General features: G+C 55.2%; 1 protein-coding gene across 1 annotated transcript in view; it reads right to left on the bottom strand.

The window, feature by feature from the left end:
- ELMO2 (engulfment and cell motility 2) overlaps nt 1-23,425 on the bottom strand; it is a 35,756-nt gene extending 12,331 nt beyond the window's left edge. Inside the window, exons 1-10 of the mRNA XM_045833372.1 lie at nt 23,304-23,425; nt 12,561-12,688; nt 12,216-12,256; nt 11,664-11,736; nt 11,016-11,066; nt 7,765-7,946; nt 6,094-6,193; nt 4,878-5,029; nt 4,189-4,267; nt 961-1,011 (exon numbers count right to left, since the gene is read on the bottom strand). Coding sequence (XP_045689328.1) covers nt 961-1,011; nt 4,189-4,267; nt 4,878-5,029; nt 6,094-6,193; nt 7,765-7,946; nt 11,016-11,066; nt 11,664-11,736; nt 12,216-12,256; nt 12,561-12,638 — 807 coding nt within the window. The 5' untranslated portion in view covers nt 12,639-12,688; nt 23,304-23,425. The remainder of the gene's footprint in view (nt 1-960; nt 1,012-4,188; nt 4,268-4,877; nt 5,030-6,093; nt 6,194-7,764; nt 7,947-11,015; nt 11,067-11,663; nt 11,737-12,215; nt 12,257-12,560; nt 12,689-23,303) is intronic.
- Nucleotides 23,426-27,822: the final 4,397 nt, after the last annotated feature.

The following is a 27,822-nucleotide window of genomic DNA, read 5'->3' as shown; positions in this document are numbered from 1 at the left end:
CCCATTATTCCCTGCACTGTGGCCTCCCAGCTCTCCCTAGCTTCTGACAGCTGATAAAATGGCCTCCTTTTAACCCACACCCTCGGCTCTCTTTCCCAGCTCCCGCTGTCCCCCCTCTGCTCCCTCCCACCCCAAATCACCACCCTGGCGACGAGGAAGGAGACCTCTCTCCAGATGCCCCCCACCCCTCACCACCCCTGCTCCGCTCTCCTCCCTCGAGCACTACTCAGGAAGCATGCAGACCTCGGAGTGGGATCCTCCTGAAATATGAGTCCGGTTATTTCACGACCCCGATGAAACCCCCTCACCTGCCCGTGGGAAGGAGACGAAGATCCTCCTTGATCTGGTCTTTGCCACCTCTGCGGTCCTCCCAGAAACCCCCCTGCTTCCCCCTCTACCTACACACCCCGTCAGGTTCTGGCCCACCCTCCCGAAATCCCTTTCTTCTTGGTCTGCTGACTCGTCCTCAGCCCCACCTGAAGCTGTTCCTCTGAAGGCTTCCTGACACCTCCCTTCCACTCAGGACTCACTGCCCCCCCTCTGAAATCTCCCGGCCTCGAGCTTCTGCGGAACCTGACCACGTGGTGCTGTGGCCACTGGTCTCCCTACAGGGCACTGTCTCACTCACCCCTGCCGGCACAGCTCGGGTTCATACCCGGTGTTACTTCAATGAGCTGCTTTCCTTCTGTGTGCCTATTTCAACATACTCCCCCAGAAAAAAAAAATTTGGATTTGCAGGACAATGAGCAATTCCTGGGGGGCCAGTCGGCCTCCTGGAGGGAGCTCCCCAAAACGCTTTTCACTTTAAGAAGTGTTTAGTGCCTGTTGGTGAGTTCCCTCTGAGTGTCCTCCCTGCAGAACAGTAACTCCAATGATAACAATACAACTATATAGTAGTAACAATTGTTACTTATAGTAACAAAGCAATAGTAACAAAATACAGTTGTTCCGGACACTTACATTCAGGATGATGGACCGGAGGTGCTTCTGTGCGAAAGCATTGGCCATGTCCTGTTGAGAAAAACAAGCAAACGTCAGGCAAGGCGGCAGGCACAGAGCTGTTGGCAACTATCAAGAGGAAGGAGATGTCATAGCTCAGGGGCTTTTTCTTTTACATTTTTATTCCTTTCAAACCAAAAGTAGACAAATAGAAAAAAGTCCACGAACCATCCAGTGGATTTCACACTCTAACAAATGCCCTCACACTTTTCTGTGGGAGTGCAAATTCACACAGTAGGGTTTCCCCTCCCAGAGGCACGATCGACCCCATCGTCTTCAGAGAGGGACGAAGAAGACTGCGTGCAGCAGGACGAGACACGGTGGCACAAGGACGGACGCCGGGCGACGGACAACGCACACGGAGCACAGAGCAGCGTGATGGCCCCAGCCGCACCCACTGGTCACGGGTCCAGGCAGACCCCCAACTGCCCGGGCTGCAAGGCGCTCTGATGAGACGCCAACTCCAGACCCCCAGACGGAGGACAGGGCTCCGGCCCCACCCCTCCGACCCCCAGGGCCTCACCAGCAGAGGGAGCCGGGCGAGGCGGCTCCAGCCCAGCGAGCAGTGCCCAGCCCACTCCTGACTGCCCTAGAGAACGCGCTGGGTGCTTTGGGGTCATTGTTCATCACAGGGTCACTTTAAAAACTGTGTTTGGTTCCGATTTTAACAGGAACACTTTATTTATTTAACACACTCAGGAAAGTATCCTACTTAAGTGAATCTTCCAGGGGGTGAAGCTTTAAGGGTCCTTTCGGAACCATTACTTTGGCCATTCTTATGCAAATCTTCTAAAAATACATTATGTACATGCCTTTATTTCGGAAGAGACCGCAGTGATTACCATTTAATCACTGCCAAGGCCTTGGCTTCATCAAAACGACCATCATTTATCCTTCTGGGCCGTGACACTGATACCCTGGAGGAGCTGCTGAAATGTGAAGCTCTTTTCCCCCAAACAAACTGCTCCCAGATTACCACGCTTTTAATTTTTCTGACAGCTTTTCATAATTCTTTGGACTCTGCCTTCCAGTGTCAGCCATCACTTCTTATAATGTTAATTAGTATGACTTCACTTTCGGAACCGCTGCCTTCATTTAATTTGCCGAGGACTCCAAGTCCATCGGCCCGAGGCAGCTGCCACACATCTCCCACGGGCAAGGACCCACGCACGAGTCCTGTCCCTTTCTCTCTCTCACGTCTGGACTTCTGGCCCCAGTCCAAGTGGCCGCTGCTGCCAGGGACACCGAGTTTCACTCTGCCTGCCCAGAGCACACGCCGACTGGAGGAGGAGGAGGAGGAGGCTGGCCCAGAAACTCCTCTGGTAGCTACAGGTCGGCCTGAGGTTCAGTCTTGCTGCGGACCACGAACAAAGTGGCCACCACAGCGGTCTGCTGCTGGAGTATAAAGGCCTCAGACCTTTAAAGGCTTCTTTGTGGGGCTGACGGGGGTTGGGGGGAAGCTCTCATCTTCTTTCAGACCCTCGCAGGGCGGCCTCTCTCTAAGCTCCCTCTCACGGGAAATGAGCGTCCAACTTCCCTCTTGTCAACTGTCTACGCCTTTTCGAATCCAGCGGTCCGGTCAGTGTCCAACAAGGAGTGGCTTCACCTTTACACCATGCCGTATCGGGCTGGGAGGTGATACGTCAGGGCACCACTCAGATGAAAGCCACGGGCTGTTTCTGAACCTGATCTTCCCGGGCTGACCCACAGACATGGCCACGTAAGGGCAAGTTACGGAGGGAGGACTGGGCCACGTTCCCCGGGACAGGCTCCGCCTCAGTCCTCCACGTGACTCTGGTCTGCGCTGCAGCCTCCGGTGTCATGTCGGACAAAGGAGAGTTGCAGCACAGGACCTGCCCTGTGTCTCGAGTTCCCTGAGCGTCAGAGCAGACGGGAGACTCTGGCCCAGCTGTGCTCGCCCCACCGGGACGAGAGCGGGGCCCCTCCCACACAGCGGTGCTACTTACAGTGACAGGCAGGTCTAGCGGATTAAGGTGCTTGTCCTGCCGGCAGAAAGCAAAAAGCACAGAGAGAAGCAGATGGAAGAATGAGCTGTCGGCTTACATTCAGAACAGGACCAGGAGGGGAGCCATGAACGGGGCAAAGCCATCCAAGACAGACAGACAGACAGAACCACAGACGCTCCCCCGGTCCTCCCACTAGAGTCCTCCAAGAGCTTGGCACGTGGTTCCCCGTGAATTTCACCTGACCGAGCCCAGGGCACTGACGGACCACCCAAAAGCCTTTCTTTCGTACACAACTGAGGCTTTTCCAAGAGAAACATAGGAAGTTAGTGTTGGAAGGGCCCTTAGAGATCTTTTAATCTGGCCCCTTCATTGGACGGAAAGACAAACAGACCCCGAGAGGTCAACGCAGGTGCCCAGCGGGCGGCAGGAAGCGGACTCAACCGCAGAGCCCTGGACTCCGAGGCCAGTGCTCCTTCGCCTGCCCAGCTCATTCCCGATGTCCTCCCTCGTAAAACAGCGGTCTGGCTGGCCTCCCGACACCCTTACGAAGTAAACGAGGCAGGTGTGGTTGCTGCCACGTTCCAGGTGAGGAAACCGGGGTTCAGAGAAGTGCGGCCATGTGCACAGTGTCACACGGCTAACGCCGAGGGGAAGGAGGAGGCTTAGAACCCGGACCGGAGGGTCTCTATACACGGAACTTCGGGCGGAGTCCCTCTGCTCTTTCCCGTTTGTCTCGCCCTCCTGGCACTCAACAGGGATGCCCAGAGGGTCTCCTCTCCCTTCCCCATTCTCTGACCAAGGGGCTCGCAAACTAAGGCCAAATTTAGGCTTGTTGACTGTTTGTGTAAATAAGGTCTCATGGGAAGAACCCACGCTCATTCGCTTACCTGCCTGGGGACGCTTTTGGCCACAACGGCAAGGTTACGTAGGTGCCACATGGACCTTGTGGCCCACAAAGCGAGAAACATTTACTCTCTGGCCCGTGAGAAGAGCAAGCTCGCAGGCTCCTGCTCCAGCCCAAGCCCCTGGCTGGTTTCCCGGCTGGTCCTCCCCGGGGCCTTCCCCCGCAGAGCCGCTCCGGTGGGCTCGGCCCACAGAGGGGCAGGAGGGGGGACTCGGGAGAATGGCGGGCTTTCTGCTCTCTGCAGGGCCAAGGGCGGGCGGGTGAGAATTCCTCTCTGGGAGGAGCCCAGGTGAAAAGCCTGAAAAGGCAGCCACAGACCTGTCTCTTGTCCTCGGGGGCCTTCAGGAAAAGCGCGTTGATCAGGGCGATGGCGTAGGTCTGGATTTCCTGGTTGGAGCTGTGCCCGCGGAGAGAGAAGGCAGAAGAGACGAGAAGAGTGACCGGCCAGCTGACGCTTAGAGATGGTTCACGGCACCAGTCATGGACGACACTCAAGTAATAACCTGAGGCCAAGCCTCAGAAGCCTTAAAACCGTTCACTCAACAGAGGCTAACGAGCTTCTTAAATCTGAGCAGGGGACACAGGAATGACTGGCCCCCGCTCCCAGAGAGCTCCGTTTAAAATGGGACACAGATAATCAGAAATAGAGCGTTTTGTGTAAATGTAATCATCATAGGTACAGACAGAGACTACTTGGCCCAGAGACAGGAGAGCAGCAAATTCTGTCTGGTATCGCGATGGTACAGGAGGAATGGAAAAAACTTCGCTTTACCCCAAGGGGCAAGGAGAGTTGCAGGGCATTTTACGCCGGGGCAGGGCATCATCGGGTCTGCATCACGAGCATCATGAGAGGGAGCTGGTGCAGTGCGGAAGAATGGTGGGTGCGTGAGCACGCAGACCAGCGGCGTGGAATGCCGGCGAGGAAGCAGGAGGGGGGCTGGAAGGCTCAGCAGAGTGAGCGGGGAGCAGGGCCGGGGAGGAAGGCGGGGGCGGGGTCTCTTACTCACACCTGCAGGTGAGAGATGAGCTGTCCCACGGTGATTTCCTCTGCTATCTTCTGGTACAGACTCTGGCTGTTCAGGACCATGCTCTCCAGGATGGCCAGGGACCTCTGGAGGATGGACACGTCCACCATGGGCTGGCTCACGTACCCCGCGATCTAAAGGCAGACAGGAGCAGACCGGTTGGGCAGCGCAGGGCCTGTGGGAGCCGGCCGGCTGAGGTCCCCGACGCCAGCCCGCGACGGCTCTCTCCTCTCAGGCCCGCAGCCCACCCTGGGGCAACAGCCCCTGGGTCGGGAGTGGTATCTGGCTTATGGCTACTCTGGCCCAGGTGCCTGGGATTCCCTAGGCAGGGATAACTCAATTTCAAAGTGCGGTATCCAGGCAACTGTGTTTCCTCAAAATCTAAGGGCTTCATCCTTTGTTTTCAAAACAGGATTCAGGGGGGACAAAGCTGACTGTTGACAGCAGAGGACCTCACTGACAGACACCGGGGTTCCATGCACCTCTGGGTGCCCTCCTCCCAACGTGCGCCGGGTTCCTGCGCACGTGCAGACTGGCAGAGCCCGGGGAGGCAGAGAGGACGTGCACAGTCTCGCCATCTGACCCCACTTCTCAGTCCCCATGATCGTATCCTGACACGTGCCGGGTCCCTTTTGCCGAAACAGCTCTGGCACCAGGACCCTCCCCAAGTCCCAAGCCAACAACAATAGGTGTAATTCTATGTCAGGACATAGTATTCACTGGTGTTTGTTCAGTCTCCTGAACCGACACTGTCCCTTCTCGTGGAAGAAAGGAGGGCCAGACTAGAAGTCTCCACTCCCACCGACTGAGTCTCATCCGACAGCCCGAACAGGCTCCCGGCACACTTGTCAACAGAAGGCACACTTGTAAACACAGGGCAGATGCTATGAACACTTCTCATCAGAGAGAAGAGAAGGAGGAGTCAGGAGGCAGGTCAGGAGATCTGGGGATGGCACTGGGTGATGGCCAGTGCTGCTCTGGCCCGAGTCGGCTCTGACAGCCCAGTTCCAGTTCTCCGGGCAGGCCCCGAGGGCACCGGAGAGCAGGTCTATTCCGAGCCCCAGGACGGCCAGAGCTGGAGCATGCAAACTCCGGGCCCGGGGACAGAGAGCTGCACGCAGTGCCTCGGCGCCACCGTAGCCTGGAGAGCAGCTGGCGGCGGAAGGAGGAGAGAGAGACGGAGTGTGGGAGGCCTCACCTGCTTAATGAAGGTGATGGACACCATGTCCCAGGAGACAATGCCATGGTCCATGAGCTCTAAGAAGGCAGTCAGGGTGAATGCCAGCATCTCACTGTAGCTGAGACATGCGCAAAACACACACACAGTAACACAAAGATTGAAAACTGGGAACAGGTGGGAAGGCGGTCACGACGGGAGGGATGTCAACGAGAGCACCCCACGGGCCATCAGGCGACGCGACCAGGAGTCAGCGCCCGCGCGCCCACCGAGGCAGGCGGGGAGCAGACTCGGCCCAGGCACCTGTCACGGTCGACACGAGGCTGCTGCGTGACCAGGCCTTCCTTCTCCGCACTGCCCCCTCTCAGGAGACAGAATCACCTAACCGCTGCCGAGAACAAGGAGGATGCCGGGCCTTGGTCGAACCTGACACTTCTGCAGAGGTGCTAAGGAAGCTTGTGTCCCGTCAGGCCTAGAGGCGGCGCAGTGCAGGAGGGCGAGCACAGACTTTGGACATGGGTTCAGTTTCTGCTCAGCTGTTTACTGACTGGGCAAGTTTTATCTTCTCAAACCTCAACTTCTTCCTCTGTAAACTCACGTTAATCTCACGGGGTGTCGGGGGGAGCAAGGTGACAATGTATGCAAAGCTCTTAGCATCAAGCTGATGGGGAGTGAGGATGAAAATGTTTTCTCTCCTCTGTCTCTCCTCTTTATACATTAAACCCCTTCATTTCTGCAGTGTGCACTATACTTAAACTCTATTCCCGTGTACAAAGCATGTTCGGATCCATTTGCATTAACAGTGCTCCTCATGACAATACTGCAAGTAGGTATTATCCCCACTTTAAAGGGGTGGGAACGAAGGCCCCCCTAATCCTGCACTCTCGGGAGACTGCAGAACTCTGGGGCCAACGCTGATGACGGCGAGAGCTTTAGGATTTCCTAGGACTTAAACAAATACCCGTGATTAGTTGCTTGGTTTGGCTGAAAATTTCAATAGCGGATCCGCCGGCTGAAAGATTTCTGACTCCCCGTCTGCCAGCTTAGGCCCCAGAGGCTCGGAAGGCAGACTAAACATCTGTTTATTCACTGCTGATCATGACAACGCACGGCTTCTCCCCCCACATTCATCTCAGCACTGGGGCAGTGGAAAGACGGTAGTGGTGCACCACAAAGCTCTGGATCCCCTCCCCTCTGTGAAAACGGACAGCGGGGAGGCAGCGAATGGGTAGGGGGCGGCCTGTGGTAAACACAGAGGAAGGCCTGTGTGTGTGCATGTGGGGTGGGGGTGCGTGGAGAGGGAGGGAGGCAGGGGGAGGTCAAGAACAGACAGACACCTGTGCTAGTCGGTAACGGACCGTCTGCTCGCTGACCTCCACCAGGCCAATCACCTTCCACAGACGTCCAGGTCTGTCACGCACTGACCTCCCTGCCTGAGTTCTGCGGCTCCTATTTTCACGATGTACCCGGCACGGTGCTGCTTTGCGTGGGAGCCCAGCTAGACGGTAAGGTTCGGGACCACAGTGATGACCCTCTGTGTCCCTCTGTGCACGCTCCAGGGCTCGGCACGCTGCCCTGAGTGCAGGCGGCGCTCCAGGAGCTCGTTCGACTCAATGGGCACGAGAGTCGGACGCTCTGCGGAGAGCAGCGTGCCCCCCCGAAAGCCGCACATGAGACCCCGGTAACACTCACTGGGACAAGAGCTTGGTTCCACTCTCCACAAGCCGCGTGAGCACCACGATGCCGTCCATGTTGATGAACTCGGTGGCGAAGGTCACGTCCGCAGAGAGCTTGGCCAGCTCCTTCATGGCGTCTAGCCGGGTCTCCATGTTGGACGACTGGGTCCTGTCCATCAGCTGCCGCGCGGCCCGGGACTGCGAGGGCAGGAACAAGACACATGCCGTCTGCTCTGTGGCGGGGGGAACCGCTTTGCGGACAGCTTTGAGGGGCCACTCTGGGAACTTCCAAGCCTGGGACAGAACTAGTTTTTGCACTGCTTAGGAGCTGCTTAGGAAATGTTTTCTGGATCAATCAGGAATTGCCAATGTGCCAAGGCCAACTCTATGACAGTATCTGTATCCTTCCTGTGTCACTCTGGTCTATGGATTAAAAAACTCCCACCAAGGGATTACACAGTGACCCAGGAGATGACAGTCTACTAACTACAGCAAATCACAGAGAAACAGGTCCCAGGTCCACGTAGGGCAGTTTTCCATTCATTAAAGCCGTCAGACCGTGGCAGTGGTTATCTCTGGAAGTAATGAGCTCCCCATCACTGGAAGCAGTCAAGGGGAATCTAGAAAACCATCTGTCAAAGATGCTACAGAAGGGATGCCTGCACTGGGTGGAGAATTTAATCTGATGACCCTGAAGATCCCTTGCAACCTGAAAATGTGCTAAGCCCCACAATTTATTTTTTTTTAACTTTCTCTCAAAGTCTGTGTCATTGCTCCTCAAAGAAGTAGTCCTGGAGAAACGTCAAGAATATCAAAGAACGGGAAGTAGCTCATTTCAAAATGGCTTTTTGACGATGAGGACTGGCGACGAAGACCCTCGGAGCTCGGGAATTTCCCTGGCGGGATGCCCCCCCCCCCCCGCCAAGTTCCGGTTACAGTCCCTCCCCCAGTCAGTGATCGCTGGTCTTTCCGAACGTGTCAGCGTTACAGTCAGTGCCTCGCAATCGACCACTGCACCATTCTCTACCGCTGGCGTGTCCGTTCCACGTCCCCAGCCGCAATGGGGAGGCTTGGGGGTCAACCGCTTCTGCGGTTTTTATTTCTTCTTTCAGAGCCGAGCGAGTGACTGGCAGCCGGGCCCGCTGCCGGCCCAGGAGTCGGGCCTGTCCGCCTCGCTCCCCCTCGCCTCTCCTCGGACGCTCCAGACGGCCCGCGACAGCACAGTGCTCTCCGAGGTACGGAAACCCTCCAAGACCTCCCCGGAGGAGAACGCGTCCGGAGAAAACAACCAGGAGGAAAAGCAACAACCGGAGAGAACAGTCTGAGGAGCACTGGCCTGCATCGCACTAGGGAACCTCTGGCTCAAATGTCAATGTCCCTGCGGAGACAGCGTTTCTGGGTGGCTGCCCCCCGCTCCGGAGAGACGTGCCCCCGGGAAAGCCGGCCGCTCCAAGGGGGAGGCCCGCAAAATGCTGCTCCTGTGACAGCGAGTGCCTGCCGGACGGTCACGCTGAATGAGCAGAGCTGAGGGGGAACAGCGAAGCCCCTACGTTGAGCTCCGGAGACAGGGACGCAGGACGTGACGGCAAGAAGACTGGCCCAGGGTCAGGCGGACCGGGGCGGGAGCACCGACGCTGCCACGACTTTGGCGGGTGGTGAGTCGTTCCGCCTCCTCGAGTCTCGGTCTCCTCGTCTGCCACGCAGGGCTGTCAGGGGTGCCCACCTCATCGGGTGTGGGTCAGGGCGAACGGATCCGACACAATCAAAGTGTTCAACGCAAACACAGGCGTCCGGGAAGCGCTGGCTGTCGCTCCCTTCCTCACAGTCAAACCAGTCTCGCTGGCCAAGAAAATAGGCGCCACCATGCCCTTCACCGGCCGGCCGCCCTTCTGCAGGCGCACCTCGGCTCTGCCTGCGCCGGCTCTCCTCTTCCAGGGCCCAGCAGCCGGGGCGCACCCCTCCGCCTGGGCTCTGGGCTCCTGGGTCCTGACCCCGGGGGGCCCTGCTCCGTGTACTGCCCCCCCTTCCCGCACTGTCAGCCCGCCTCTCGTCCATCCTAACGTGTGTTCAAGGACACACAAAGAACTGCAACACGTTCACAAGGGTCCGAGGAGGCGAGGAGCTGGGGAGATGAGGATGGGACTGGGACGGAGACCTCTCACTGCACCTTTGTCAAAATCTGGTTTCTGAAGCACTCGGATAAAGCACGCCTTCTACGGTCTCCATCTTACTTCCTCTTACAGCCGAGCTTCTTGGTAATGTGGTAAGCTCGGGGTTCTCACTTTTTCACTGCTTTCCACCCCCAGCAACCCGGCTCGCCCCCAGAGCGGTTCACAGGAAGCCCGCTCAGCAGCGACCCACGGACTGACTTCCCGCGTGCACAGACGGCCTGTCTGCCCCGGGCTCGCGTGACCTCTGCCCCACGCGGACCACACCTTCCCCGTCTCGGCACTCGGCCTGCCCTCAGAGCACAAGCCTTCCCTCGCTCCGGCTCCTCTGCTCGCCCCTCCGGCGGCTTCCTCGGCTGCCTCTGCAGGCTGCTCTTGCAGAAATCAGGGGTCGCCCCGAAGTCTCCCCTTTCCTTCCACACCCACGGCGTCCCCACGTTCATCCAGCTGACCTCTAAATCTTTCTCACGACCATCCTTTCGTCTCCACTGCCATTTGCCTTCATGGCCTGCTAACATCCCTCACCGGTTTCTTAGAAGATTCTTCCTGCCACCCATCTTCCTCTCCTTGGCCCATCTTTCACCGTATCGCTAAAGTGATCCTTCTGAAATATAAATCTAAACATAATGTTCCTTCCTGCTCAAAACCTTCCCTTCCACGTCCCTTCTAGGTAAGGTCTGAATCCAGAAGCAGGTCACCAGAAACTCCAGGATCTGGCTTGTCACCGACTGCCACAGCCCCTCGGCCACCCGGGACGCCCCTTCCCCAAACAAAGCCCGTGTCTCCGCTTGGAGCACTTTCCATTTTCTTCCCTCTTCAGCTACTCTTGCTCGGCCCTCACTGTCTGAGCTGCGGGCTCCCTTCTCTGGGCAGCCTTCCTGGGCGTCCGCAGGCTGAGTCAGACGGTCCCTGTTCCGAGTCCCTACGGCCCCCCAAGCAACTTTCCGTCAAGACCCTTGAGAAAGGCCATATATTGTACTTGTTTGTCTCCTACCCAGCCAGGCTGTGAGAGCAAAGAATGATTTGTTAATCCCACAGGCTCAGCCCAGGGTGGATGCTTGTTAAATAAATCAAGTCCTACGGCAAGTGGAGCACCTACCGGGGAGACAGCCAGCTGTAAGATTGTCCCATTCTTAATGTCACTGCGAGTCTGGGGAACAGAGAGAAAAAAGAGCAACTAAGATAAAATATTAAAATTGTGTAAGCAAGTTGAACAAGAATTTTCTGCCCTGGCTGGTGTGGCTCAGTGGATTGAGCGCCTGTCTTCGAACCAAAGGGTTGCTGGTTCGACACCCAGTCAGGGCACATGCCTGGGTTGCAGGCCAGGTCCCCAGTGAGGGGCGCAAGAGAAACAACCACACATTGGTCTTTCTCTCCCTCTCTTTCTCCCTCCCCCTCCCTCTCTCTGGAAAATAAAATTAAAATAAAATCTTTAAAAATAAAAGAATTTTCTGTCATTTTTAGAGGGGTTATGACAGACTCCTCAGTCAGGCCCTCTCCCCTGCTGCCTGCTTCTTGGCACAGGCTTCTAAGGCCGTCTTCAAGTGCCCTGGGCTCCCAGGAAGCAAGAGCACGGTGTCGCAGCCAGTGGTGGAGAACAGGGCTGGCGCCCCCGGGGCTGCCCAGGAAGCAGCTCGGTCCCCAGGGAGCGGGAGCTACCCGGATGTAAGTGAGGCGAACAGCGCGGTCTCCCCGGGTCGCTCACTGCAAAGCAAGGCCCGTCCTGACTGGCTGCCCCGGTACAGACCTGCTCAGTGATGTAGAGCTGGGGCCCGTCCGCGTAGCGCAGCGTGTAATACTCCGGGTTTGGCAGCGACCACCTGTGTGGGAGAAAAACAGGACAGCCCGGTGGGTCACCCCTCTGGGCCTTTCTAGAAGCTGCAAATACAGAATTTCGGTAGAGTTGCTCAAGGGATCGGGTGGCATGTTTCATGTTTGGAGGACCAGCGGACAAAAAGCAAAGCTTCAGGTTGAGATATTGGAAAAAATAACCTCCTCCAGGCTACCAGTAACTTTGTGAGATTGGCACCCCCAAAGGAGGCACGCGCAACTCAGCGTGGGCCTCAGGTCCCACTGGGACCTCAGGCAGGGCATGCCTGGGCTTGAAGGAGGAACCAAGGGTTCCCAGAGGCCTGAGGGCACCCTCATTAGCTGCCCCCCCTTCGTAAGACAGCGGTACACAAGAGCCCCATGCTGGGGGCCTGGCCGACTGGAGGGCCTGCGGCGGAAGTGACTCCAGACCTGGCAGCGCCCCTCGGTCTGCAGCCTGCCGCCATGCACGCAGGGAGTTTCGACTTACCCATCGCACACTTCCCTGATGATGGACGCCAGGGGCCGCTTCTGAAACAGAGAGAGAGCGCGCCTTCAACCACAGCCTCCTGGTGCCTGGGTTCTAACGGCGGGCTGCCGCGCAGGGCCGTCCTGGGGCCTGGGCACGGACTCCCTCCCTGAGGGCTCGGGCTGCAGAGGCAGGCAGCTCTCCCAAGCCCTGGTGACCAACCTCCCCCAGGGTGGGACGGGCCTGGCTTTCCTGCTGCTGGTTCTTGCTCCTGACGCCAGTGGTCCCCGTCCCTACAGACAACCTCTGCCATGCTCCTCCCAGATCCCCCTCCTGGCATCGCCGTTTCCCCTTTCAGGAGCTCACCTGGTCGATTTCAAGGAGCTGAGCATTAGCACCCGGCCACTCAATGGCCACTTTGACGATGTCTGATGGTGGTGGCATCGTTCCCAGCGGGCCCTGCTTGTCCAAGACGTGCACACAGACACAGCTGCCTGGGGGGGAAGGATCCGAAAGAAGGAAAAGTCACCGAGTTTGCCTTCACCCTTTACTCTCGTGAGCTATTTCAGAGAACTGAAAGACAGACAGTATCCAAAGGCCGAGCACATGAAACTATTTAGTTTGAACTTTTCTAGATCACACCACAATCTCTCCTTGGGCTTTCTGTCTCTTTAGATTAAATCGCAAGTAGAAATGGGACAAAGCTATCTATCAACTGCAGATCAGCCCCTAGTGAGATCTGCCAGCACGACACTTGGGTGTCAGGAACAGGACTCCGTGGCAGAAGAGCGTATTAACTGCAAACTCCTGCCTTGGGGCCGTGGGAGGGAGGGGTGTGGGCTCTGAGACACAGGACAGCAGACACGGCCTCCCCTCGGTGGAGCAGTCGGCTCAAGGGGCCAGCCTGAGGTGCAGTCAGGCTGGGGGATCTCAGGGCCAGCAGGGCCCGGCCACCTGCTCTCTGGCCTCCTCCCGAGTTCTTGCTAACACTCCTTCCCCCTCAAAGGACACAACGCGGAGCCTCCTCTGTGTGGGACGATGCAGAGTTCAGAAGGCGGGGAAGAGAACGAGAACAGGAAATGCCGTTTCAGTTGCTACTGCCAAGGGTGAGAGGTGCCGAGAGCTTGAGAGAGCTCGAGTGCAGGGAGGTGAGGACAAAGGCCCCTCTGGGGAAGCGCAAGGCTTTGGAAGTACCTCTGACCCCCCTCCCCCACTTCTCTCCAAGATAAAGGAAAATGGATCATTCTGAGCAAGTCTGGAAGGTGGGCCCATGTGACCGATATCCTAGGCAACTCTGCTAGCTCAGCGGTATGCGGAGCAGTAGCTGAAGCATTCTCCCTCCAAGTCCGACGAAGGGAAGTCACTCAACTGATGGATTGTTTCCTGTGCATGTACACTCCTTGCCTGCAGGTTGGGGAGAGGCCTCTCCCCTAATGACAAAGACCTTTTTCTCCTGCCCCCTCCAGGTTCAGCCTTTTGCCCGCAATCCATGCTCCACTGATGGAGAAGGCCCACCTCCCCGAAACGCGGGGCAGAGCTGCTGCTGAGCTGCAGCGCCCCTACCCTATCCATTCTCCGGCCCTAACACAAAGGTCACCTCTCCCGGCCTTGTCAGCACGGGGGAAGGGGATACAAGGGCAGCCCCCTACAAACCAGAAAGAGGGAAGCTTTCACGCCCACCTCCTGATCAGGGCGGGCTGTTTCAGAAGTCAACAGTCAAAAACACAAGCATTTCAGGAACGTAACCACGTGAAAGAGGTGGTTTTCACAGTGCTCCCACTGAGTCTGCGGAATCCTCCAAGCAGCCTTATGAAGGAGACGGAACGGGATTATCACCTCCGGGTGAAGATGACAAAATGAAATTCAGACTTTGGTGAAGCTGCCCGAGGCCCCCCAGCTAGTAAGCAGTAAAGGGGCTAGAACCGGGATCTGACTTTAGCCAACACCCTCCCCTTCCCCCCGGGGGAGCCGGGATCTCTGTTCACTGCAACTATGTCAACCCCCCAGACAGATGGGGGTGGGCTGGCCTGATGGCCCCTGAAGTTGCCCCAACGTCAGCGGCTCCAAGCCGAATTTTTCACGAGTAACTGTCACGTGCCTAGACACACCACAGACACTGGTGCAGAAAGCGGCCCCCCAAGAAAAACTCCGGGTTGGCGTGCTCTGCCAGGTGACGCAGCAAAGCAGCGGAGGATGCAGGAATCTGTGGGCACCAGGGCCGGTGTCCTCACCCTTGTTGGTAAACCCGCCGTAACTGGGGGCATGTCAGTTGTGAGGTGTCCTTTACATATGGTAAAATGCACAGAGCTTTTGTGCGCATATTCCCGCCAGACACATAATGGAAACACACACATCTCCCTGCACCCACCACCCAAAACCGGGCTGCGAACAGTCCCATCACCCCAGACAGCTCCCTCCTACGTCATTTCGGCCACCTTCCGGCCCTCCCAGAGGCGACTTCTCTCTGCCCTCTGTCACTCCCTCGCCTGTTCCTGTCCTGTGCGTACACGGAACTGAACACTACGGCTTCTTGGACCATTCCATATTTAGTGCAGTTCTCCTTGTTTTTGAAAAGAGCAGACAGAACAGGTACAAGAGAAGGCGCAGTGGCTGGGATGATGTGACCCCCTGAAGCTGCAACTGGGCTCAGAGCCGGAGGACTCGGGACCCTGTCCCAGTCCCTTCACTAAGTGTCCGGGCGACTGACGTGTACACGTCACCCAAGTCTCAGTTTCCTTCTCCTGTCACATGTGAGTGTTCAGCTGTGGCATCTCAGATGCCTTCTAAGTCTAAAAGTCCGTGATTCTAAAGTAGAACTTAAAATGCAAATACAGAGTGCCCATTTCAAAGTCTTCGCCCAAAGAAACCACGCCCTTATTTCGATGGTGCTGCTAAGAAACAGATCCTATTTCCCAGGACTCCTTTCTGGATGCTGTCTTTGGAGAGAAACAAGCTCAAGCTCATTAATTCACAGTTCCACTGTACTTTGACCCCATGTGGCATTTCCTAGGCAGACTGGTTCTTTCTTTATTAAATAAGTCAGCCCCGAGTGATTCCTAACTGAGCCCTGAGTGAACCACCAAGACTATTCCAGAGATGCTATAAACCGCACTGTCAGCGACTCTGCCCTTTCCCACAAAGCCCAGGCAGCCCGTGGGAGTCGAGGGACCTCTTCCCGACCGCGCCACAGCTGACGGACGGAAGCGAACACTCAGCCTTAGCTGGACTAGGCTCTTCAAAGTAAAGACACAGACTAGAAGTTGGGTGACAATGGGCCACAGCACAGAAAGGTGTGGCTCAGCTTCAGAGCAGGTACCAGGGCAGGCCAAGGTCATTCGTAAGCCAAAGATACGGAGAAGCAAAAACCAAGAGCCTTGCAGCGGAAGCTGCTCTGCAGAAAGAATCCAGAAATGTGTAGGCGAGCGGAGGCTAGAAACCAGAAACCACCAAGTCCCGGAAGGAGATGGAAGAAGCCACTGCCAGACGACACTCCAGGTTCCACGGCTACGCCTCCTACACCTGCGGCACCTGAAATTCCCCTGCACCGTGCCAACGAAACCCCTTTCAGGCAAACTAGCCTGCTTTTCTGTTCGTTGCAACTGAAACGCCGAAGTCTAAGACTGACCCCAAGCTTTGAAGGAACTCTTTTTTTTTAAGACTTTATTTATTTATTTTTCAGAGAGGGAAGGGAGGGAGAAAGAGAGAGAGAAACATCAATGTGCGGTTGCTGGGGGCCGTGGCCTGCAACCCAGGCATGTGCCCTGACTGGGAATCGAACCTGCGACACTAGGAACTCTTAAGTGGAGGTCTGAACAGACAGCAGCGTCACAGGCGTACGATGATGCATCGAGCAGGCCCTCAATTAACGCCAGCTGAACTGACAAAGAGCAGAGCCCACTCGGGTGAGTCTGGCTCATTTAAAACACAGCAGTTACAGGGTGACTTACAACAATCATCTTGTGTGTAACCAGTTACGTGTAGGTGCCTCTTCGTAGTTGATCGCTCACTTCTACAGCATCATTATAGCGGGCGCTCACGGAACCCTGAAAATCATCCCTGCTTTACAGGTGAGTCCACTGAAGGTCAGGCGGGTTGAGAAACTTGTCTCCCATATGCCTCCACTCCGGACTGGGTCGCAGGGCTAGGTCTCAGGGCCTCAACGCTAGGTCTCTTCCCTCCCTGCAAGGATTCCTCTGATGACACCAGCTAGCAATTACATAGTGCTGTGGCACTGTGCTAAGGGCTCTGCGTGTATTCATTCATTTAATCCACACGGCGGCCCTGTGTGGTATGCCATTTTCCTCACCTGCAGATAAGAAGATGGAGGCACACAAAAGGTAAGTCCCACGCTCAGTGTCACGCAGCTGGGAAGTGGTGCAGCCAGAATTCGAGCCTGGGCAGCCTGGTGTTGCTTAAAAGCCATGTGAGCGCAGGCGACTGTTCCGGGCCCACAGCAGGTGCTCAGGGAGAATTCCGGTTTGCGGTCCGTGAAGCCGGAGCTCACGGAAGCTAAGAGACCCGCACGCAGCAGCTCGCTCTTTGAACAGATGATGGCACTCCACCGTCCAAAGTGTTCAGTTCTTCGCCTTGCCCCCGGACTGCAGGCTCTTTCTGCAAGGTGTCCCTTCATTTCTTCTGTACTTTTGTGACTTCTCTTCTTCCCAGGGACCGTCAAGAGTTCCTATTCAAGCTTCAAAGCCCAGCTCAAATGTGACTTCCTGTCTATACCATTTCTAGCTTTCCCTACCTTTCCTTAGCAAAACAAAACAGGACTTAACCGTCTCTCTCTTCACTGACTCTTCCTCCAGGGCAGGCACACCCCTAGAGTCTCCTGACCTAGCAGAGCACCAGGCACGCGGTTTCGGTTCAGTGTGCGCCGTGTCCGCTCACATGCCCCGGCTCTGACTTCCTCCACACGCATGCACCAGGCTGGCTCTACACGCAGAGGGACTGGTGTGAACTGCCCAACGCTCCCTTCATGTCCCACCACCTCCCAACCACACAGTATTTCCACTGCATAAAGCTCTGTCTTCACGTCTAACATGAGAACGTGTCTCACTGGAACATCAGATTTGGTACCCCCAACTCTGGTTACAAGAAATGGGGAGACATTCCTCTGCCTGTCTCCCTGTGCAAACATCGGCAGGAGGAAGGCCAGAAGTCATGTTCTCCAGACAACCCTCCTGGGCTCAAGGATCTCCTTGTGGGGAGCTCTTCCAGCACTTACTTGCTTGTTCTTTTCATTTTCATTTCAGAAAGGAAGTGGAAACTAGGTGGAAGCAATTCAGTGACATTGCAAACTTCTTGGGGTTACAAATGGCCTCTTGCTCCACCCCTCAGCACGCCTGCGGAGTTCGGCAGCAACAGGGCAAGGGGGCTGCAGCTCCACACCCCGGCCCCTTCCAGATGACACCCCTTCCCGATGACACCCCTCGCCTGCCCACCCCCTTGAAACTGTTCTGGATAGACGGCTGCCTTGGAAAACTCAAACTGACACAGAACAGGAGGGAGGTGGACGTTGACCTGAAGGAGACAATCCTGTAAGACAGGAACTGAAAGCCCCGGTTTTCAGAGGCAGAGCTGGGGCAACGAGAGGGAAGTGGCAAAGTCAGTGTCTCCAATGAAGCCTTTTCTAAGTGGCTTCTGGAAGATGTGCTTGTCCAATCAGCCACGGAGCTCCCTCCATCAATCGCTGGGGCAGCGACTCCTCGGTGGGGCTGGGTCTGCCCGCGGGGCGGCTGGGCAGCTGGGCAGCCCCTTCTTAAAGAAAGGAAGTGAAAGTCGATCCCTCCCCATGAGTGAGGAATCCAGAATGAAGAATGCCCGAGGTTTCCAGCTCTCCCCTCCCCGCTTCCCTTTCAGGATGGGATTGCTGACTTTTTGTTTTTTCTTTTGCTTTTGAGTCAGTGGGGGAGGCAGGGGTGAGTTCGGTTTGTGTTTCCTGCAGCAGAATCTGCCACCCCAGGAAGGCAACCAGAGGTCACACCATCACTCTCATCAGGAACACAATCTCAACAGAGGCTTCCCCCTGAAACTTCTCATCTGAGAAGTGACTCAACTTCCCTTAGTTCCAACCGCGGAACACCAGACGAGGCGCTGAGGAGAAGAGGGGAGTTCGGCCGTCACGGACTCACGTTCTGACATTCACTGCTACCGAGGCTGAGAAGGACCATCATACCAAAGGCAGCTGAGGTTTCTCCTTTTTGTTGAAATCTCCTGGACACAGGACTCACTCAAACATGTGGTTAAAAGCCACCAAATCAGATAGAGCCAAAGTGTGGCGAGGGAGGGTGTAGGAACAGGGTGGCGGAGTGGCTTCTTCCGCTCAGTATCTACTCGGAGAGTTGCCTAGGTCTCCTGTTATCCCGTGCAGAACCTTCCGCAGCACTCCCACGCCCACGGAACAGAGCTTCCTCTCCTCTGCGGAGCACTCACGGGGCTGACCCCAGGTGCACGTGGCTGTCCGGCTCTCCCTGGTGGAGGCTGTGTCCGTCACCATCACCACAGGTCGCCTTGCTCCCCCGGACGTCATGCTCCTCTAAGTCTGTACTTCTGCTCGTGCCATTGTTCCTTCCACCACGTTCAGCGGACACTCGCTCCCTCATCCTCCAAGGTCCAGCTCGGACAATCACTCTTTTAAGTGGACTTCCTGGTCCTGTCGCCTCAGGCAAAGTTAACGTGCCCTCGTGTGCACACCCGGTCATTCGCACACACCTTCACGATCCCACGGATGGAAAGTTCTCCCCGGGCAGCGTCTTCTCTGGCTGCTCGGAGTGGGATCCGCACGCTGGCAGCCCCGCCGCTGCCGGGAGCCCGCAGGAAGGCGGAATCACCCACTGAATCAGAATCTGCCTTCAAACAAGGTCCCCTGGGGTGGTTCACGTGCACCCCCAAGTCTGAGAAGCAGCTCTAGACCTGTGGTTCTCAGCCCCGGCTGTGCATCACCAACGCACAGCCCGCTGTCGCTGAAAAGCCCTCCCAGGATTCTCGTGGGCGGCCGGGGCTGACGGCCGCAGCTCCAGCGCGGTCAACAATCTGAGGACAGGGGCTCGTCCAGCCTGTGCACCCCCCAGCCTGCTCTCCCCCGAATTCGCAGCACAGTGCCCGGGACACAGCTGTGCCCACAGAACTCCACACCAAAATACCCTCCAGGATGCCCCCAGATCTAACTGCTTTTTGAATAGAAAAAAAAAACAAAACACTAATGACAGAGGACCATCCATTGCCTAGAACTTCGCAAATTCCTGACTGTGATAGAGGAAATGGATTTAGAAGGGGCAGTGTTTACAGATCTCTTGCTTAAGTTTTTGGGAATCAAAGGAAACAGAAACTCAGATGGAAAATAGAGATGAACTTTAAGAGAACGTCGCCCTTCAAGAGCCTCCCATGCTCGCAACAGGGAGGGGAGGCAGAGCTGTGTGGGAGGCGGTGTGGCGAGCGAAGGGTCCTGGTTCACGACCGAAACCCTGGGCTGCGGGCCTGACCCCTTTGACTCCGCCCGTAACAACACGGCACTGTGTTCTGTAGAACCAGGCCAAGCCCTGCCCCTGCGTGAATAGGACAGCCGCGGTCCAGAGAAGCTGGCAAGGCCACACACCACCAGTGAGGGACAAAAGACGGAGCAGGCCCCCACTTCTGGGTTCGCCCGTCGGCCTGGGCGCAGGGGCCCGACTGCCCGCAAGCACAAGGCCCTCTGTACCTTTGGCCCCGATCTACATGCGGGGGTCAGACTAGATGTTTCTGAGGTCTCCTCCAACCTTGACCTTCTAGTGAGATAGTGTAGCTTAACAATTAGGAACAAGTGTTCTGGAGAGGGACAAATCTCGAGTCGCTCCCAGCTCTCACAATTTCCTGGCCTGTAACGGGAATTAGAATCAACCCTACTCTTATAGAGTCGTTGTAAACATTAAGTGGGATAATACATGTCAACCATGTAAGCATAGTACCTGACATGGAGTGAGCAGAATTCCAACTGTGTGGACTTGAAGACGTTGCACAGACACTGTAACCGTGTTTTCCCAGCATGAAAGAGCCCCACTCGCCAGGCTGAAGCACAATGATGACAGAGTGAAAGGACCTACGTGAAGGGGAAGTAAATCGACCGAAAAGGCAAAGCACTGCTGGTAGTGGTGTTATTATTATTATTACTATTACTATTATTATTATTTTCTTCTGGCAGAATAACCTTGGAGAGTTTTGTAATAGCCAGTTCCAGAGCTGTGGCCAATGTAATGGCACATAATAGGTGCTCAACAAATCTCTCCCAGCAACTTGAAACCAGCGCGTCTAATGGGGATACAAATGCAAACACCTTACAAATACAAAAACCAGCTGTGCAGCTACGCAATTAAGTCAAGCAGCACCTGCGTAGGGACTGTGGCGAGCTGCAAAGTAGCCACTCTGCCCGAAGGAATTACAGTCAAACACTTGTGTGCACTTTACGCAGCTGAGACAGCCACTTGGCTGCCTCCGCACACCACTGATTCGGTTCTTCATCACGCCACACGGTGTCTTGCACATCATCTAAGCATCCCGTGTTCCAATCTTGTCTTTCCAAGTCCACAACAACAAGCATCCTGAGGATGAAGACTGTGACTTATATGCCCCAGTCACCCTAAGTGGCCTAGAACAGCGCCGGCCTCCCCACAGTGAGGGCCACGCCCAGTGGGAAGTCACTGAACTGAACTGAAAAGCCAGCCTGTTAACACCAGCCGGGCACTCCCAGCACCTCTGAGGTGCTGCAGGGTGCATGTACTTTTTCCACCCAGATCCTCGGACCAGGCTGCCCTGGGTAGGCTGCGCTGAGGTATGGTGACGGGGTGGAAGAAGGACTTGTTTCTGAGCCACCTAGGCAGGTCGTACTGAGGTGTCCAGACGTATTATCTCTGCGTGGAACGAGACAGAATATGCAATGTACCCACAGGAACCACTGCTTTCAACAAGCAGAGTCCCCACTTCCTGGACCCCCAAAACTCCCTGGCACCTCCTAGAGGCAGGATATGGTATAGAAAGACTCCACATTAGCAGATGGGGGTCCGGGTCCTAATCTTGCCTCCTCCACCCACAAACTCTAGGATGATTGCTAGCTGGCAACGGAACTTTCAGGAGCTTCATTATTTTTACTGGTAAAGTGCAGATAATAATAATAATGACCTCAAAAGACTCGAAAGAGGATTAAATGCCACAGGCACGTAAAGCTCCTCGCACTGCACAGCCCAACACAGCAGCCCCTAGCACGCGTGGCTCCCGAGCATTTGAAGTATGGTTACCACGGGCTGACATGGGCTGTAAGTGTAAGACACACACCGGATTTCAAAGACTGAGCACACACACAAAAAATATCTCCTTAATAACATTTTTATATTGATTACATGTCAAAATAACATTTTGGAATATATTAAGTAAATACATATTACAAAGATTAATTTCGTCTGTTTCTTTTTAATGTGGCTACTAAAAGTTTTTTTTTTGAAGATTGTTTATTTTTAGAAAGAGGGAAAAGAAAGAAGAAGGAGAAGGAGAAAAACAAAAATGTGTACTTGCCTCTTGCATACCCCCTACTGGGACCTGGCCCGCAACCCAGGCAGGGAACCCTCAACCCTGAAGTTCCTCAGGGAACTTCAACCCTGACTGGGAATTGAACTGGCCACCCTTTGTTTCATGGGCCGGAGCTCAATCCACTGAGCCACACCAGCCAGGGCTAGAAGTTTTAAAGTTACATTTACTGCACTGAACTCCTACTGGATGGCACTGCTGTGACACAGGGCCTGGCACGTGGAAAGTATCCCAGTGCTGGTTTCCTTCTACCACTGGTAGCACCTCAAGGACCACACCCTTCCTCCTGCCCGAAGCCAAGCCCTTCATTCATTTTTTAAATACATATTTACAGTGCCGGGACTCGTGGGAGATGCTGGAGATACAAGGAGCAAAAGCAGACACTCTCTTCTTCCTGGTGGCCTCGCTGCCTGGTGGGATAGGCAGGCATCAACACTGCACTACCTTAGTGTAGAACTGCAGCTGTGCAAGGGTTAGAGAAGGAGAAGTACCCAGAGTGATGAGAGTGGGGAATTCACTTGGTGGGGGTGTCAGAGACCACGGATGCCTCTGGAGGAAGTGATACTTGAGTGGAGATTTGAAGGATGAAGAGTTTACTGGACCAAGTCAGACGGCAAGACAAGTCCAGGGAGAAGGAATTCTAAGGGTAAAGGCCGCGAGAAGCGCCAGAGGTGCTTGTGGTGTGAGTAGTGTTGAGTAAGAAGGATTCGCAGACTGAGAGGAGGCGGGGAGGCCAGAGGGGCCAGATCTCCAGGGCTTGGGTGAGGATCTGAGGCCGGCCCTACAAGACGTGGGAAGTCCGCCAGTTTTAGGTAGCGGAGTGGCTGGATCTTATCTGCATTTGGAAAAGATCCCTCTGGCCACGGTGCGAGGCCCACAGGAGAGCGGCCGAGTGCACGTGGGTGGATTAGTTAGGGCAGTGGCACAGTCCAGACAAGAGGCGAGAGAGGCCAGAAACGAGAGAGAGGACGGAGATGGAAAAGTGCATGCATGGACTGCGGGCTACAGAGCCGGCCGGATCGACGGCGCAGAGTGAGGAGCAGTGTCTGTGCGTGTGTGTGCGTGTGTGCGTGTGTGTGTATGTGTGTGGCGGGGTGGCGATGTCGAAAAAGACTCCAGGGCTTCGAAGATGTGCCACCCAGACCCAAACACTCCCGGCTCCTTCTGAGCCCTCTCCCATCTTGTGCTCCCGTCTCCACGCTCCGCATCTTTCCGTCGCGTCCCCGGGCTCCATCCCCCGATCGTCCTCCCTCCGACCCAGCCCCTGCTCCTGGAGGCCAGGCCCGCCCTCTTTCCCACCCGACAACCCTTTCCGGTGAGGTGCCCCGTCGGGCCGGGAGGACCCAACTGGGCTGCGACCCCTCGGGGGCCTGCCGAGCCCGTGGGGTGCAGCCCGGGCCCGCCTTCTCCAGCACCTTAGCCCTCACGGCAGAAGCGCAAAGCAGACCCCGGCCCCCTTCCCAGCCCGGCTTCGCCTGTCCTCGCTGTGTCCCTCGGGCGAGGCCTTTCTCCGAGGCCCGCCCCTACCCGGCCCCCAGCGCGCCCCTCACTCACCAGGGTGCGGACCAAGGCCCAGCTCCCGCGCCGGGGTCTGCCGCGGCTGCTTCCCGAGCCTCCGCCCGCCCGGCCTTCCAGGGACCCCGCCCCGCGCACACTAACACCGGCTTCTATTGCTCCGTTTCGCCGTCACGCTGAACTCTCCTTCTTCAATTAGGCTATTTGCCTGTCACTCAAGAGAGGGTGGGCCCAGCTGTCGCGGGAAACGCCGGCGGTTCCCACCCGGCTCGCGGAGGCCTCTTAAAGAAACAGCCTGCCTCCTCCCCCGCGGGTTATGGATCAGGAGAAACGGATTTCTCAGCAAATGCAAGAGGCGGCATTTTTTTTTTTAATTCAAACTTTTCATTTGGCACAGCCCGGAAGCGGAAAAAAGGGCTTTGATTCCTTGTGACAAATCAGAGGTTTTGAGGGCTAAGCTTGTCCTCTGGCGGCACTCCGACCTGTGCCCAGCAGCGGGGACAACTGAGTGGGAGGTGACAGTCGTGTCAGAGGCTGTGAGCATGCTCACCACCGAGATGGAGCTAATTATATCGGCACCCAGGGCTGACCGTGGGCGCTGAGCAGAGGCAGAGGGGTACAGCTCAGCTGTACTGTTGATAGAGACCCGTGGGCGGTGGCATTTGTCACGGCAACTGCGATGGGAACAAGGCCGGCAGGGCGCCAGGGCCTCACTGGTGCTATCTATCATCTTCCTTTATACTCTGAGGTAGGTAAAATACTGATCCCCCTTGTCACGGATAAGGAAACGGGCGCTCCAAGCGGACCAAAGATCATACAGCAAGTAATAGGCAGAGCAAGGCACCAGCTTGTGCCAAAGTTTATCTTTAATCGTTCTGTCTCACAGATCCCTGCAACAACTCCTGGAGGCAGGCATTTCGTTGTCCGTTTCACAGATGCTCAGCAGAGGCTAAGTAATGAAACTGATACTCAGCAAAAAGACTGGATAACCCCTGCCGTTTGTATGTAAAGCGGTTTCACATACGTTGTCTCCTTCGGTTCTCAGAAAACCTCCGAATTGCAGATGATGATGAATAAAATGATGCTCAGGGAAGGTTTAGTAATAGCTGACATCACTGCAGTCTGTGCAGAAGTCATCAGCAAAGTTTCCAGAAAGGTCCAGAGAGGAAATACTTTTGGCCTTATGGTCAGCCTCTGTCACAACCACTCAACTTGGCCGTTGTAGTGCAAGAGCAGCACAGACAATACGTGACCATGACTGTGCCTGTGTCCTACTGCAACTTTACTTACAAAATAGACAGTGACCTGTGGCAGTAGGTTGCCCGACGCTGGTCTACACTTTGCTGGGCGTTGAAGCCTTTCATAGGCCATTGCTTTGTGGGATCCTCACACCCCCATCATTATCATTCATACTTTATTAATGTATTATTATTGTTGATGGCGCCGTTATTGTCCTTATCATTTTACGAAGGAGCAATCTAACGCATGTCAAGGTTGAGGATTCGCCTGAGGTTAACGCAGGAACCAGAAGTCGTGTTCAGCTATCACCCTGGATTTCATCCTCTATCTCCCACATTGCATCGTGAGGTTACACGAGATCTCCACCTTGGTCTAGTGTCCAACCCACGGCCCAGGGTGGCTATGAATGCGGCCCCACACAAAATCATGAATTTACTTAAAGCCTTTTTTTAAATTTTTGCTCATCAGTTGTTGTGAGTGTTTGTGTATTTAACGTGTGACCCAAGACAACTCTTCTTCTTCCAATGTGGCACAGAGATGCCAAGAGGATGGACACCACTGGCCAGCTGATCTTCCCGCTGTCCCCTGGCAGGACAGGCCACGTTTGCCGTATCTTTACCCAGCCCCTGGTGTCACTCCTCACCCACATTCTCCCACATTACGCTAACCCATGAACGCCCCTCCCTCCCTGAGCCACCGTGGGGCTTATACGTTCAGCCTTTAATATTACTGAGAATAGAGTCTGCCTGAAAATAGGTTCCCTGTGGGCAGTGACTGCAGTGGAAACTGCTAGCTGTCCACCAAAGCTGCTTCTCCCTGCCTTCCACAGTCACAAGGCTGCCCGGCTAACCTGGCGGGTTACTAAGTCCTTGCCCGTGGCCACGTGTGTGAACCTTCAGACAAGGCCTCCAGTCAGTGGCTGCCTCCTCCCTGGTCTATCACCTGCTCATTGACCGGGCCCGCTTTGACCTTACCACGACAAGGATGTGCTGGGGGATGGCAGCGCCACAGCATCCAAGGTGCCAGCGTCCCAGAATGATGCATGGAACACTTCACTCTCTTCTGTGAACGAGAGGTCATCTTTGTTCTCTAAGCCACTCGCTTCTCAGGGCGGGGTGGAGGGGCGGGATCTGCTTGTTAGAGCCAGCCCCGCCCTTCCACAACCCTGAGAGTGAAAGCTTCCCTAAATTTTGTGCCCGTGGGGCCTCACTTGCCTCTCCTAGTCCTGGCCCTGCTCGGCGCATACTTATCCAAGGAATGACTCATTCACTTTAGCTTTACAATACTTTGACTTTTTGATTGTTTGTTTCTGATGTGCCGGAGCAGATTCTTTCACTGCAAGTCAGGAACCGATTCTGGCTAACTTTAGCAGGAGAGGAGTTTATTGGCAGGCGGGTGGTGACTTCACAGAGGCAGCAGGAAGCTGGAGAACTGGGCTTGGGAAAGAACAGAGGCTGGAGATGCTTTGGGTGTTTAGATGGCCAGAGTGGATCAGTTGCATCTTTTTCTCCCCTTTATTGATTTTTTTTTTTGATCGATGTTGAAGTCTCTGGAGCGAGAGTCCAGTTGGCTGAGCTCGGGTACCATGTCCTCCCCTTAGCTGAGGGGGGTGAGCAGCTTGATTGACAGCTCCATCAAGACTGCACACAAGGGAAGAATTCCAGACTCTTCCACCTCCACCCCCAGCTTCTACTCCTGGACACCCGAGGCCGGGTGCCCTGTGTTCAGGCTGAGATCAAGCAGCGAATTACCGGAATCTGAATGTTGTGATTACAGGAACCCAGCCCAGCACATAACAGAGCATACCAGCTCAGTTCCCTGGGCTTTACAGTCACACAGAGCTCTGTTACTTTCCAGCTGTGTGTGCATTCTTGTGGAAGTTACTAGGTCTCTCCTCTGAACCTCAGTCTCCTCATCTGTACAATGGGGATAATATGAACAGTGCCAACCTTATGGCATTGTTGTAAGAATTAAATGAGATACAGTAAATGCACACTTAGCACAATGCCTGGCACATAATAAAGTGCTCAATAAATCGTAAGTAGTCTTAAAAGTTACAGTAGGACTTCAATAAGGACTCACAGTGTGAATGAATTGTCTATAATATTCTGAGTTCCTCTAAAATCACATCTGAAACTGGAGTGTATCGAAATACCCCTCCCAGTTCTCTAATCCGCTGACCTTCCACATTTGTATAGTTTGTCACCCGCTTTGTGGCCTCACTTCCCTCCTCCCCCAGCCTAGAACCCCGGTCTTTGCTATACTCACTCCCTGGGTTTGCCTACTTCCCCCACCTCCACCCCCCGCTTCTCTCTCCATCTACTCTCCTGGAAACTCTCAGCTGTGCTTAACCCCGACTCACTGCCTGTTCCACGCATGTGCCCAGCAATGGACTTGACCCAGAGAAAGATACAGAGCCTTTCTGGCTGAAGTGGGCCCTTCCTACTCTAGGACGGTCCTACAGCACCTGTTTCCCTATTCACTCTCACTCGCCCACTCATAGCTTCTCCTGCCTTCTGCCTTCAGCTCCTCACTCTTTGTCGATGACCTCCTTATCTCTCTGACAAAAACAAAACAAAACAACAACAGCGACAAAACCATAAGGAGAAAATCAGCTCCCCTTCTCATTGCCAAATCCACCGATATATCTGCATCATACCTGAGTGCTTGGCTTCCTCCCCCATTTCCATAACGCACCTTCTCTGGTCCTTCGCGAGGGTGGACCCTAGACTCCAGCACCTCTCGCCTACTCAGACGTTTTGCTCCTGCAGTTATCCCTGCGCCCCTAGAACTCCCGTGCTTCTGCCGCTCCCACCAACATCCGCCTGTGCTCTGCTGTGGCCCGTCTGCAGAATGCTGGGGGCTTAGACAGATGAAGGCTTCACCGTGGTAAGACCTTAGATCACTTGGCACTCAACTACTTGACTGAACCTGTTTCTGCTCGCCCCCAGCCCTTTACAGGTTTAATTTCTAATCCCTCAAACACAGTTTCTTCCACCTCTGAGCCTTTGCACTTGCTGTTCCCTCTCCTGGAATGCTCTTCCCCTTGATCACCACGAGGCTTACTTCTTCGCTTTAGTCGGGTCATGCTCTGATACCTCCTTGGAGAAGTCTTGTTTTCTCTAATCCAGTCCTCCCACGCCCCCTCTGTTCACTGAACCAGCTCTCATCTTCTTCATAGCACTTGACGTCATATTAATGGTTTTTGTTTCTTTGTTTTTATTTATTTTTAGAGGGAAGGGAAGGGAGAGCGAAATCAGGGGAGGAAAACATCAATGTGTGGTTGCCCCTTGAGCACCCCCTGCTGGGGACCTGGCCC

Source organism: Phyllostomus hastatus, unplaced genomic scaffold, assembly GCF_019186645.2.
Source record: "Phyllostomus hastatus isolate PE091 unplaced genomic scaffold, TTU_PhHast_1.1 phas_contig_17, whole genome shotgun sequence".
Lineage (NCBI taxonomy): Eukaryota > Metazoa > Chordata > Mammalia > Chiroptera > Phyllostomidae > Phyllostomus > Phyllostomus hastatus.
The sequence above is the reverse complement of the archived record's forward strand: the minus strand, read 5'-3'. Positions and strand labels throughout refer to the sequence as shown.